This window comes from Pezoporus occidentalis, unplaced genomic scaffold (assembly GCF_034315485.1).
Source record: "Pezoporus occidentalis ecotype Australia unplaced genomic scaffold, CSIRO_AGI_Poc_V1 ctg65, whole genome shotgun sequence".
Classification (NCBI taxonomy): domain Eukaryota; kingdom Metazoa; phylum Chordata; class Aves; order Psittaciformes; family Psittacidae; genus Pezoporus; species Pezoporus occidentalis.
This window is the reverse complement of record NW_026915998.1, coordinates 540,093-553,853: the sequence shown is the minus strand read 5'-3', so window position 1 is coordinate 553,853 and position 13,761 is coordinate 540,093. Positions and strand designations below refer to the sequence as shown.

The 13,761-nt window shown below is 54.3% G+C and overlaps 1 protein-coding gene and 1 long non-coding RNA gene across 3 annotated transcripts; both read left to right on the top strand.

Annotated features, from left to right (window-relative positions):
- Positions 1-2,593: 2,593 nt before the first annotated feature.
- On the top strand, positions 2,594-4,001 carry LOC134175008 (uncharacterized). Its single transcript, XR_009968868.1, has 2 exons — positions 2,594-2,850; positions 3,663-4,001. It is a non-coding gene; the product is annotated as an uncharacterized LOC134175008 (long non-coding RNA).
- Positions 4,002-5,072: 1,071 nt separating this feature from the next.
- Positions 5,073-13,761, top strand: FUNDC2 (FUN14 domain containing 2). Of its 2 annotated transcripts, none has more exons than XM_062640416.1 (5): positions 5,073-5,205; positions 5,636-5,783; positions 7,037-7,112; positions 8,274-8,408; positions 12,921-13,761. In XM_062640416.1, exons 1-5 carry the CDS (start codon positions 5,187-5,189, stop codon positions 12,939-12,941), a joined length of 399 nt encoding a protein of 132 aa, XP_062496400.1. In that variant the 5' UTR covers positions 5,073-5,186; the 3' UTR covers positions 12,942-13,761. The 2 variants fall into 2 exon arrangements, with proteins under 2 accessions (XP_062496400.1, XP_062496399.1); XM_062640415.1 differs by lacking the exon at positions 12,921-13,761 and adding an exon at positions 9,690-9,874.

The window sequence follows — 13,761 nt, the reverse complement described above, 5'->3', positions numbered from 1 at the left end:
TCCTGGTGAGGTGAAGCGAAAGGATATTGTTGAGGGCTGGAGGGGAAAGGTTGTCCGGAGGTCTGGGAGACACATGGGAGATCCGGGCTGGGCTTCTGGCACCAGTGTCCTCTGCAGTATGGACGTGACTTTATTCCAGTCGTGGTGCCTGGGAATCTCCCTGTGCTGTGAGACCGTGCTCACCCGGAAAGGCTGGAAAAGGTGTCTTTTCCAGAAAGGAGCACATGGGGAAAACGTGGCCAAGCAAACAGTGTGACCATGAAGGGAGCAGTGGGGGGGGGGGGATGACAGTTCAGGATGGGCTTGTGGGAGGGTTGGCGTTGGTTGTCAGGAAGGGTGCTCCAGGTCTGGGTGCAGCACAGAGGCTTCTTGCCTGTAACCCTGGCAGGGATGCTCCAGGCACTATGGGGTAACAACATCCGGGGTCACGGAGGGCAGTCAGGCAAAGCTTCCATTGGGGGCTGCAGTGACAGGAGCCTGGGCACAGTCACAGCTGATGGCTGTGATACTGGTAGGTGCCCGGTTGCTGGGTTTGACCATTTTCAGGTACTGGGAGGCAGCTCCCGGCTCCTAACCCAGAGACATAAGAGATGGGACCCAAATGAGCAGACCCCCCCTATATTATTAAAATAAGGCTGTGGGAAGGGAAATTCAGTGTGAAACAGAACACTTGGAGGTAACTTGGGCAGCGGGCTCGGCTCCCATCTCTTGCTGCACACAGTGGGGAGCTTTGTGCAGGCACACGAGAGCCAGGGCAGAGAGAAGCGTGCTGAGAACAACCAGGAATCTGCATGGAGCCCGCTCCCAGCCGGCAGAGCCTGCTAAGCTGGAGCCCATGTTCCCAAAGAGGGGTGACACTGCCAGCGCTGGCACTTCCTGGGCTCTGCAAACCCCTGCGGGTGCCACTGCAAAGCATCAGCATCGCCCCACAGAAGGCTGTGCCTTTGCGAGACCTATGGAGAGGCACCAGCGTTCCAGCCCTGCCCGCAGTGAGGCACAGCCTGAGCACAGCTGCCTGCTCCCAAACCTCCCCTTGAGACAGCGCCAGGGCACCGTCCTCCCGTGCAAACACGGTGGGGAAGCCGGAACGCACTCCTGCCCCTGACAGCCCCAGAGAACCCTGCTTGGCCAGAGCCAAGGCCCCGCGTGCACGCCGACGGCACTGGCTGTTTCCCAGAACTCAGTACGGTGATGGGGCAGATAAAAATGACTCAGAGCAAAGAGAGCCATGTTTAATCTTCTGGGACTTTTTCTGTGTGTATGTGAGAGCAAGTGACTCATGGCAGCTTCTCCGGAATGCAGAGTATCTCAGAAGCAGCAGCCACCCATAGAATCATAGAATCATGAATGGTTTGGATTGGAAAGGACCTTAAGATCATCCAGTTCCAACCCCTGCTATGGGCAGGGACACCTCATACTAAACCATGTTACCCAAGGCTCTGTCCAACCTGGCCTTGAACACTGCCAGGGATGGAACATTTATCACACTTCTTTGGGCAACCCACACCAGTGCCTCACCACCCTCACAGTAAAGATCTTCTTGCTTATACCTGAACCTGAACTTCCCCTGGTTCAGTTTAAACCCATCACCCCTTGTCCTGTCACTACAATCCCTGATGAAGAGTCCTTCTCCAGCCTCTTCCCAGCACTTGCATGGGCAGAGAGCACCAAAACTGCCCGTGCTGTGTGGCACTGGCAATCCAAGGGGAAGTACCGAGAGCCCATCCCTGCTCTTCCACAGACATGCCCTGGGTAAGTCCCCTCCTCATGGGCTTGCCACGCTTCATCCCTATGCCGCTGGGCACAAACTGCCGGCTGGCTCTGCCCAGGCTGCCAGCCCTTCCCACCTGGATGATGCCACGTTCACTCATTGCACCAAATGCCACAGGAAATCCCTGGCACCTCTTAAGCACCTCCCTGCACACGCAAGAGTTGAACAAGAAGATTATGGAGCATCCAGGAATTGTTAATCACTTTCTATATAGCTTTTTTATTTATTCACTTTTATTTATATTCACTTTTTTATACAGGGGAAACTGCTGCAGGGAGCAGCAGGACTTGCCCATGGCCACCTGCAAGGCAGCAGCAAGCCAGGAAGAGAGAATCTGTACGGTCTGAGCAGCCACTAAGTATCACTTGCCATGCTCCAGACTGGCTGCATCCATTCGTGGTTCAAAATCAGTGCTTCACGGCAGGAGGGATGGCTCGAGGGGCAGCCAGGGGCTTACTCCTGCTCTAAGCACAGCGCTGTGGCTGCTCAGCCTGCCTCCTGTTCCCTTAGCCCAGCCGGTAGGAAGCCCAGCTGCTGGCAGGAGGGAGCAGAAAGCCCCTTCCTTTGTGGTGGGGGAGAGCTGGCCTGCGCTAAAAAGTCCCTATAGCATCCGGGGGGGAGCGAAGGAGAAGGGCTGTCACCAGCACCCATAGCAGCACGAAGGGCTGGAGCCCGAGTTTGTTTCATTTCCAGAACATGAGAAAAGATTGAGAGAGACAGCAGCAGGGAGAGAAACCCCGCTAAAAATCCCTGTGCTCCTGCTTTGACAGGGCTGAGCTGCACATCATTTCCTTCCTGCAAGCTGCAGCGTGCCCCCAGCCAGCAGCCAGCCGGGGCTGTCCCTGCGTGGCTGCGTGACACCAGCGCAGATGTCCCAGCACGGGAAGGGGAATTCAGACTCTGCTTCTTGCTGTACTAAAAGCAGTGACACGGTGGTGGCCCCAGAAGAACACAGGGCCACGAGGCTGGCAGCATCGGAGCCACATCACGCTGATAGCAGCTTGGGAGCATCAGGACGCTGCAGCCTTCCAGGTCCCTGCGCACCCGGGACACATTTCCTATCTGGTGGAGATGGACAGGTATGGTGCCTCTCTGAGGTGCACAGAGGGGCATCGTGGGTCCATTTACAGAGCACTTTGGGGGAGGTCTACAAGCAGGTACTGGCCAGGGGGTATGGTTTTGGTGACTGCATTATTGCCCAGTACTGCTTGCCCCTGACCACAGGCTGGGAGGCAGTGGTGGTGCCAGGAGGGAGGGGAACCCTTTGAGCCGGGGAGTGGCTGCTCTTGCTTGTGTCTCCTGAGCTGAACAGGGCTGCTGGCCAGGAAGGTGCCTTGCAAGAAGCCCCAGTGGTTGTGGGGTGCTGAGGTGGAGTGCTGGGCCCCACTGCTGTGCCCACCAGCCCCTGTGCCACCCTATAAAGGCACAGGCAAGTTGGCCCTGACCCTGCTGCACAGGAGCCCCCAGACCTGCAGCTTTACTATCAGCCCAGCTCCTCTCCCACCATGAGAGGAAGCTGCCCTGGGTGATGGCACACGTGTGCTGGCAAAGATGGGACCATATTGCAGATGCTCAGGCCAGCGGATGCCTTTGGGACCATGTGTGTAGAGAACACCCCAGCTAGCACCAAGGAGAAGGCATGAGAGGAGCCCTGCCTGGCCCCAGGGCATGCGGGCAGCCTTTTGCCTGGAGGAAGGAGACAACTTGGGAACATGTGCTGCATGGAGATGGGAACCCACCACATAACGGACATGCAGGAGACCCCAGTGCCACCTGACATTGGTGTTCAATGGGATATTCGAAACAAAACATTGCCACAGGCACCCACTTGCCCCCAGCCACCCCTCCCCATCAGCCATCCCCTCCCCTGCCCCATATCTTCTCTTTACAGGGGAAGCTGCTCTGCTCACTGCCAGCCCTGCCTACAGCCGAGGTGGAGACCTGGCAGAGACATGGTGCTCTTGGCTGCTCAGTAGTCGGTGTAGGATCTGTCTGTCAGTCTCACTAACAGCTACATCTGATTACTGGGTCACCAAAGGGTGACCACACTGCACCTGCAGGAGATGCCCTCTGATCCGCTGGGTATGGGACAACTGAGGCTTTCTGGGAGTGTGGTGGGAGCAGAGGGGAGCCCTGATCTTGAGCAATGCCACGGGGCTTTGGCTGCCCAGGAGAGCAAATGCAAGAGCTTTCCAGTCACCAGAGAGTAGATAAACCCTTGTGGAGTGCAGTCCCCTTCTCCAGGTGGTTATGAGAGCGAAAGCCCTCTGGAGCATCCTGTCTACAGGGTCCCTGGCTCTCAAGGGCTGGATACCTGGATTCTCTCTCCTGCATCCCCATGGTGTCCAGCTGTACCTTGCTGTGCCCTCTGCACCTTAGACAGCCTAGTCCCAAGGCCCAAACTTGCTGTGGGGCAGCAGCCCCCAGGAGACGACTGCGTGCAAGACAGCACGACTCAGCCACTGAGCAATCGCTGCCCCCGTCTCCCCGCTTTCCTTTGGGTGCGCACACACTGCTCCAGCCAGCTCCCCTCAGCAGGGCAGCGCAGGAAACACGTGTGATGCTGCCGCAGCTCCCCATCTGTCCCCGCCGGCCTGAGGGGGGTAAAAGGGTGCTGTTGGCAACCAGGATGTTGCAGCCACGCAGGCTGAATGCTGCCGCTGGTTCCCAGAACGCTGTTCCCCCACCTGCGCTCCGGCTCCCACTCGTGCACTGGTTCCCGTTCACCCCACAGGGGGATCAAGCCACCTCCTCCTTTGCTTTCAACATCCCCAGGAGGATCTCTGTGCTTTTTGCCTGTTGTGTGTCAGGTTTCCGGGCTTTGCTACTCCCTGGGCAGCTGCGTCCCCAAGTGGGAGGAAGGTGCGTTCGGTTCTGCAGGAGCTCGAGTGAGGAGCGGCTCAGACGCGGGAGGGATCGTTGTTCCAGGGCAGACAACCAGATGTGTTACTGCCCGGCTGCCCGCATCACCGCCGGGGTGTCAGGGGCACATCAGGGCAGGGCTCCGTGCCACGTCCAACGTGCCTGAGTCCCCAGCCGCACCACACACGTGCCCCGCTCCTCGGGGTGACCAACACGGGAAAACGAGCCCCGTGTCCGGGGGAGCAAAGCCCTTGGAGCCCGCTCTGTCCCTCCGCTGGGTACCATCGGCTCCCCAGTGCGGCACCAGCACCGTGTACCCGAACCGGTTCCTTTAGGACCCACGCAGGGCCCCGGGGACCCCCGTGGGCACCCCCGTGGGCAGGCGGTGCCGCTGCGGTAGCGGAGGGGATGGCGCGGCGGGGTTGAATCGAACCGGCGGGCCCCGGTACCGTCCGCGGCGCCGCCGCCGCTACGTCACAGCGGCCTTCCCCCGGTGAACGCGCTTACGCCGCCGTGTGGGGTTACTTGGCCGCGGCGGGCCGCTGGCGGAGGAATGGCGGCGCGGGGCGGAGGTGGGATGGGGATGGGGATGGGGATGGGGATTGGGATGGGGATGGGGATGGGGATGGGGATGGGGATGGGGATGGCGGGGTCCTTCCGTTCCTCTCCCTGTGGCGGTGGGGGTCCCGGCTTCCTCCCCTCCCCGTGCGTGCGGCCGTTTCCGTTGGCTACGCGCGGCGGGCGGTAGCGGGGCCTGGCCGGGGAGCGTCCCGCGGCGGGACAGCGCTCTTCAGCCCGTTCCGCACGGGAATAAACGGGAAGCGCAGAGACAGCACGGGGCCAGAGGGGCTCCGGAGCCCTCGGTGGAGGGCGTGGGGCGTCCCAGGGGGATGCCAGACCCTGCGGGGCTATGGGGCTGGGTGTGGGTCCCGTGTCCCGGGGGAGCTGGCAGGGGGCTGTGGGGCAGCAGTGCCGGCGCTGAGCCTGTCCGTGTGCCCGCAGGTGCGGAGGACTCCTTCAACGTCCTGGACCTGGCGGAGTACACCAAGAAGCAGCCTTGGTGGCGCAAGATCTTCGGCCCCAGCTCGGGGTCGAGCGCTGAGAAGTACAACGTGGCCACGCAGCTGCTGATCGGAGGGGTGACGGGATGGTGAGAGGTGCTGGGGGCTGCTGTCGCTGCTTGTAGCAGGGCAGGATGCTGGGCTTTTGGGAAGGCGCTGGCAGCTGCAGGGGGTGCATCTGGCAGCCTTTCAGAGAAGACAGGTGTCCAGCATGCTCAGCCCAATGTGCCCTGGCATGGTCTTAAAAGCTGTCTCTAACACGGAGCTGAAGAACTGAGGCTGTCTCCTAGGGGAGAAAATGGCATCAGGCTTTAATTTTTGAGGTGAGAGAATTCTCTTTAACTCCTGCCATAAAGTGGTGGTGTTAAACTCAGGTAAATATGAGGCTCTTGGAACAAGGATACCTTCTTCCCTGGAGGTGGATGTGTTTCAGACATGTGCACTAAACCTCCTGTGGAGGTGGCTTATTGTATCTATAGGCATGGTTGATGGGGTTTGTGCCACTTGGAGCAAGTGCTGGTGGCTTGTGGCTCTGTTCACAGCTTCATTCCCACAGCAGCACTATTTGAGTTGCAAACTTGGTGTAATCACAATGCTGTGCTGCTTCTCCTGGCATGGGGCGAGTTTACAAGCGTAGGACAGATCTCTCCCTTGTATCTTCACTAAATGTATGTATTCAGAAATGGGTGAGAGAAGGTTGCTGTATTGTTTTGCAGTGTTGGTAAGGAAACTGTGGTCAAAGTCTGCTTTCAGTGATACAATACGTTAGCCCTTTGCTAATGGGGTGTCGCTTGCTTGAGTTCTGGTGGCTTCAGTGATGTCTTTCATGTTGAGAATGTGTAGCCTTGGAGACCAGTACAGCTTTAGACCACTGCCGTCTGCTTGCTTCAGCAGTTTTCTCCTCTGAAAAATGAAAAGCAAGTAGTTGTTTGGGCAACAATCAGCTCACCTTGCGGTCTGCTTCCCATGCTCTGTCGTGGAGCAGCAGCAGATGTGCTGCCTGGTTTCCCTTCAGAGATGATGCCAGTTGAAAAAGACAAAGCTAAAATCACCTCTGCCTCTGGTGAAAGCGTGTGTTTCCAATGACTCCTTTGGGGAGTTGACACTGAAGAGAGAAGACTCAAAACTGCAAAAGGCTGAAATGTGACAGTGAGCAGCAAAAAGCTGTAAAGCTGGGTGCAGATCCTTACTGTCTGGTTGCACCTGCATTTCTTGTGCTATTCATCAGCTGCCTCTGAGTCCTGGGTAACCACTGCCAAAGGCAGCCTTGCCTGTGGGCAGCGTGCTGGGGAGGGTGTGTTTGTCATCTCATTCTCCTGACTGGAACGTGGTTGATTTGTAGGTGTACTGGATTCGTCTTCCAGAAAGTTGGAAAGCTGGCAGCGACAGCGGTGGGAGGTGGCTTCTTCCTACTTCAGGTGTGTATGAACAGCGAGCCAGGCTTTCTGAGAGCTCTCTGGTGGGGACCAGAGCTCTGCTGTGGGCTGTCTGGTGATGATTACCTGCTGGGACATGTGGGTCCAGTTCCCTGCTCTTCCAGGGGCTCCATGTGGAGCTCTGTGTGACCGTGGATTTCAGGGGTGAGTGTTCCCTGGGGTAGATGCAGCGGCAAAGCAGGAGCAGTGTGTGTAAACCTGAGGATTGCCAAAAGGTGCTGTTTGGTTTAGGGGCTGCTGACAAAGGCCAGGCCAAAGGCACGTTGGGGCTATTACTGCAGGGGCATCTGAGTGAAGCAGGGAGCAGGTGAACCATGCTGCTGCTGTACTTAGTCCTGTAGTTGGTCTCATGGAGATAAGAGAAACAGCCCTAGATGTCAAGAGGGGTTTGTCCATGTCTGTGATGTGCTCCCTGTCAAACTGGCTACTTGAGTCAGGCCAGCACAAATGGGGCTCTTTGTGAAGCACTAGGGAAGAGAAACAGAGATCTTTCTCTGTCCTCAGTCATTTCTCCAGGTTTCCAAGAGCTTTTGGCACTGAGGGGAGCTCCTTGATGTGCATATGTAGCTTGTACATGCTGCAGGAGCAGAGCAGCTCTCAGGCCTTGCTCAACAGCCTTACTTGTTTGCTTCTCAGGAGCTGTCTCGTGTTGTGACTTGTTCTCCCCGCTCTTCTGGCTCTGCTTGTTCTGTTGGAAGCCAAAAGCTTGCTCTGAGCATGGAGAGTTTCACTGCTGAATCATCCTGCCCAAATAAAATAGAGAGGAGCAGGCTATTAATAGCTGTGTCCACCCACAGAAGCAGGAGAGCTACAGAGAGTCCCGACAATATCCATAGCAGTTGTGAAAGGCAGATGCCAGCATTGCATTAAAGAATAGAGGCTGAAACAGGCTTTACTGCAACGTGTGTCCTGCTGGTAGGGGATTCCTGTGAGCACGGATGTTGCAGGAGAGTCAATACAGCTGCAGGGGTGGGTCCTTTGTCAAGTTTTTAAGCTCGTGTGCTCATCCTCTGAGCCCACTGGAGCAGTGTGTGGTGGGTGGCAATGGGCAGGGACGATGGGTGGGTAAGGGGGGCTTCTGTTTAGCCATGGTCACCCAGGGCGTTACTCCAGGAACTTTCTTTCCACCCCTCAAAACTCTAGATTGCAAATCACACGGGATACATCAAAGTGGACTGGAAGCTGGTAGAACGGGACATGAACAAAGCCAAGCAGCAGCTGAAATTTCACAGCAGTGGTAACAAAATGTCTCCAGAAGTGAAAAGCAGAGTGGATGAGGTGAGACAGCTCTTCCAGGGCGTGTGCAGATGCTTAGCTGAAGGGACATCAGAAAACAGGATTGACTCCTGGGCCTTTATGGATCCTCTGTTGTGCAACTGCAAGGGAGGAATGCTTGCATGACAGCAAAACTGGAGAGGTGGCAAAGGCTGTGCATGTTGTCTGCCTAAGCTAGTAAAGCCTAGAAGACCAATAGCATCCTGGCTTGTATCAGCAATAGTGTGGCCACCAGGGACAGGGAAGTGATTGTTCACCTGTATTCAGCACTGGTGAGGCCGCACCTCGAATCCTGTGTTTGATTCTGGGCCCCTCACTACAAGAGAGACATTGAGGTGCTGGAGCAGGGCCAGAGAAGGGTACCAGAGCTGGTGCAGGGCCTGGAGCACAAGTGTGATGGGGAACGGCTGAGGGACCTGGGGGGGTCAGTCTGGAGAAGAGAAGGCTCGGGAAGACCTTATTGCTCTTTGCAACTGCCTGAAAGGAGGATGGAGAGAGGTGGGGGTTTGGTCTCTGCTCCCAAGTAACAAGAGATAGGACAGGAGGAAACAGCCTCAAGCAGTACCAGGGAGGTTTAAATTGGGTGTTAGGGAAAATTTCTTCACTGAAAAGAGTTATGAAGGCCTGGAACAGGCTGCCCAGGGAGGTAGTGGAGTCACCACCCCTAGAGATGTGGATGTGGCATGTGGCGACATGGCTAAGTGGTGGACTTGACAGCGTAAGGTTTATGGTTGGACCCAGTGATCTTAAAGGTCTCTTCCAACCTAAACAATTCTATGATTCTGTTCTATGATTCTATTTCTGCATGTCTGGGACAGCCAGGGAGGCATCTAGGCATGACAGCAGCTTACCATGGGTCGCTTCAAATTGCTTGGGGTTGGGACAGAACACGCTGGGGTTGTGGGAGAGGTGTCTCTTCAGCCCAACAAGAAAAGCTAAGCAGAGCTGGCAGCAGGGTGGCCCAGTGTACCCTGGGCTCTGCTGTACACTGCTCTGGCGCACAGAGTTAGCAGCCCCTTGTATCAGACTGGCTGCTGGTTGGGAGATAGCCTTGGAGCGTGTAGGCCTGGAGGATGTGAGGATGTGAGCTGCACTGGGACCGGGTCAGTTCAGAAGCTGCACGCACAGTGATTAAATTAGGGAGGGGAGGTCACAAGGGGAGTACTCTCCCTGACCCAAGCAGTGGCCTCTGGCTTGGAGAAGAGCCTGAGGGGTGTCTTCTTTTGGGGAGGGTGGGTGACCTGCTGCTGTTGAACACTGTTGGCTCTTCTCTCCCATGCTTAGGTGATCATATTTCTAAAGAAGAATGTTATCGTGACTGGAGGGTTTGCTGGAGGATTCCTGCTTGGAATGGCATCCTAGAAACTGCATTTGACTCTCCATGCCCAGCCTTCCCTGCCCTCCTCTGCTGTTGTTTTCTCTCACTTAGAAGTCAAAGGATATTGTAAACATGTTCAGTTCATTCTGTTCGTAGGTTGCAGCCTCTTTTCTTACAACACTGCCTCTGATTTCCAACCTTTTCCTCTGGGTTATTAAGGTGCTGGGATTTGTCTGAAAGCTCATGACTCCCGGTGTATCATTGTGATTCCTTTCCCCACTAAATACACCCAGCCCAAATTTTCTGATGAGTTGCAGCCTCTTAAACATGTAATGGCAGAGAAACCTCTTAAACGAGCTTCTTCCCAGGTGCTCAGGGCTGTTACATGTACATTTGTCTGCCAGGATATGTGTACACCATCTCCCAGCTGTTCACTGCTGCTTAGCTCGCACTTTTTGTGCCCCAGTACCTGGAAAGCCTGTTCATCCCTCTGCACAGAGATGGTGTGTGCAATCCACACTGTGCTTGGCTCTCCTGGGGTGGATGCTGGAGTGTTGGGACAGGCCGGGCTATGTTCATAAGGAGCAAGTTCATGCTATATGTGGTGCTGGGGGTGCTCCTGCCCTCCCCCTGCCATTGCACTGCACTTAGATAGCCGTTTGGCTGCTTCTCTGCCGTTATTTATACCCTTACTGGAACTGCAGCACTGGCACTGCTGATGGAAACTGAGCACTGCGGGTGGCTGTCCAGGCCCTTCCCTCATCATGTGTTCTGAAAGTCACCAAGCTTCCTGTTCTGTTGGAGTGTGCTTCTAGAGCGTTAGAGCAAGTGCTTCTCACTTGCTCACTGACTGCTTAGCCTTTGAAATGTGCTGAGGTGCTCTCTTGTGGAGGGCAGGCTTCCAGTGTGCTAGATTTGTTCATATCAGGTTAGCAGCGTGTGCTTCAGCTGTATTGACTTCCTGTAAATCACCCTGGGCTTCACACTGATGTTTTTAGGTCTGCCATGACCTTCTCTAGCCACTTTGGAGTTGGTGATGCTCTTAGAGCTGTAATCATGTGGGCCAGGATCATAGGCAGGAAATGCATGTATCTTTAGGGTATGTTGTACTGGTCCAGGGTCCCTCTTGCCAGCTCTGCTGGAGTGGTAGCAGGGGAAAACGTGAGTTCAGTCCTTTTCCTGCCTCTGTAGAGCTCAGACTCTATCTCCCCAGTCTCTGCAAGCAACTGAAATGACAAAACTGTTGAGACAACCAGGCTGTGTGCTTGTGGGAGAGGCTCATTTCCAAACTTTCTGCTTTGGTTATGGTCTTCCTCCTTTGCGTTTACAGTCTCCACCAAAAGAGATGCTTGCTTAATTCTATCCACTGCAGCCCTTTCCCAGATGCAGAGCTTGGCTGGTTTTGGACAGTCTGCCCTAGTGCAGCTGTGTGCACAGCAGAACTCTGACCTACAAGAGAAAATGACAGAAAATCCCTTAGAGGTGTCCTGCATTGGCTGGGCTGGGCTGGCATTGCTGCTTGGCAGAGCGTGGGGACTTGGGTGACAGCATGATATTGTCCTCCAAGCAGGTACATGTAGGAGTTCTTGCCAAGGATTTCTTCTGTGTGTGAAAGTCATCCATCCTTCAGTAGGAAACATGCCAGAGAACAATGATGTGCGTGGGTGATGGGGATGCTGCACCCCATCTCCAGCACTGTGTAATGCCTGTCTGATCATCCGCTGCTGCTCTCAGTATGGCCAGAAACGGGCATCTTCCCCCAGAAGCTGCTGGAATGGTGGGTTCTTCCACCAGAGGTGTTGGAACTTGCAGCTCATGTTGACTGGAGTGTCAGTGTAGCAACACATTGACATAGCCGAGGTTTTCTCACCCTCAGGATCTGAAAAAGACTGCAGATAATGAGGAAACCCGACCTGAGCAGTGATTTCAGCCCTTCCAGGTAACTCCCCCAGTTTATATAGTGGGCATGACGTGCTGTGGTATGGAACACCTCTTTGGTCAGTTTGGGTCAGGTGTCCTGTCTCTGCTTCCTCCTGGCTTCCCCTCCTCCTGGCAGAGCATGAGGCTCACAAAGTCCTTGGTCAGAGTAAACATCACCGAGCAGCAACTAAAACCATCGGTGTTATCAGCGCTGTTCCCAGGCTGAGAGTCAAAAACACAGCCCTGCACCAGCTACTGAGAAGGAGAAAAATGACTGCTACTGCTGAACCCAGGACAGGTCTCTTGGTCCTGTCCTGCTGTACATGGCCAAGGAGAATGAAGGAACAGCTGGGCTGAAGTCTTTTGAATGATGGTCTTCCTAAAAGCCACCTGGGGCTGCAGGACTGATGTGATGCAGCAAAAGTCTTCAGGAAATTGGTGTTTGGGAGGGGAGTGACATGTGATGGTGGTGGTTTTGGTTTGGTGTTTTGTTTCTAGGAACCCTGCAGAATAGATGCATGAATAGATACACTTTTATTGCAGGGTACCTCTTGTTCCTGTAGGAAAACAGTATTGCTGCCCCTCCTCCTGGTGTGCTGCATAACACAACTTCTTGTTGTGAGAGGCACTAATCTCCACGAAGCTTTCTGCAATGGCAAAGCTCAAAGTAAATCATTAACAGAGTGTACCGATGACTTTTAGGCTCAAATAAGTCACTATTTCTGCCCAGCCCCAGGGAAGGGTGTGCTGGGTGCTGCTCCATGAAGTCCCAACTTGCTGCTATGGAGAGAAATTGCCCAGAGAGGGAGCTAAAACGCTGCTGAAAGGGGAAACAGGACAAAACTATATTGAGTTTGATGTGAATGCAGGAAGGGAATGAACAAGGACATTGGGATCTGGTATTCTTTCTGCTGTTCTGGTGTGGGGCTTGTGGATGGCACCATTTGATGCTGGGGCCCACACTGGAAGCTTTGATGCTGAATCAGCCTCTTTAGGGATGCATTTTCATTGCTGCAGGTGTCAAGGTGAGGTGTTCCCACCCTTCCCCACCCCTGCTCCTTTTGGTTTTGTTTCAACAACTTCTGGCATCTGTTACAGTATGAGAAGGTTTAAATCACACTAGGCTTTTAAAGTGTTTTTATATATTGTATGTAAATGCTTGTTGAAGTGATATTTTATTAAACAGCTTTACTCTAATAGCTTCTATGTGTGGTCTCTTGACTTCTAGGGAACCAGAGTGGTTTTGTCTTACCCTGCATCTTGCATTTGACTGACAGAAGCAGTTCCAGCCAGTCTAGTAGCATGAGCCCAGGTGTGTACCCCCGTGGCCAGGAAGACCAACAGCATCCTGGCCCATATCAGCGATAGTGTGGCAGCAGGGCCAGGGAAGTGATCACCTCCCTGTACTGAGCACGGTGAACGTAAAGACGTATACAAAGACATGTAGACATGGCAATTAGTGACATGGTTTAGTGGTGGATTTGGTGATGAAAGGTCTTTTCCAACCTAAATGATTGAGGCCACCAGCCTTCCCCCCCTCTCCGCAAGTGACCATGGGCTGCCTTAATAAACCCCTCTCTTTGATGATCTTGGTACCAATCACCCCTGTTCCAAATAAGTTGATGCTTCTGGGGTGGGAGGTGATTCTACTGCCACCCTGGCTCCTGAGCCTCTCTGCTGAGCAAGTTTGTACCACCTGAGTAGAACTGGGCCTGGAGACAGGGCTTATCAATAGGCATGACAGAAGCCTATATATTTATTTTTTATCATCTGTTGGTAACTTTCTTTCCACTGCTCCTGCTCAGGTAAGACACAATGGAAAAACGAGCAACTCACCCAAGTGTTTGAGGTGCTTCACACATTGTGATCACTTTCCCCTCCTTTGCAAGAATATTAAAGCCCTTATGTTGTCTTAAGGGTTTGCTTTTTGAGGGGAGGCAGTGGGAGGAAAAGGCCAGCCCTGAATTATTCCAATCCTGAGCATGAGTTATAAAAATACCAAGCAGCTTCTGTTTAAACATGATGATATCACACTCAGCCCTGGACGGTGAATGGCAGCCAAGCCGCCTGGCTTGCAGCTACCTTGTATTCTCAATGAACAACCAAGCTGAGACCACA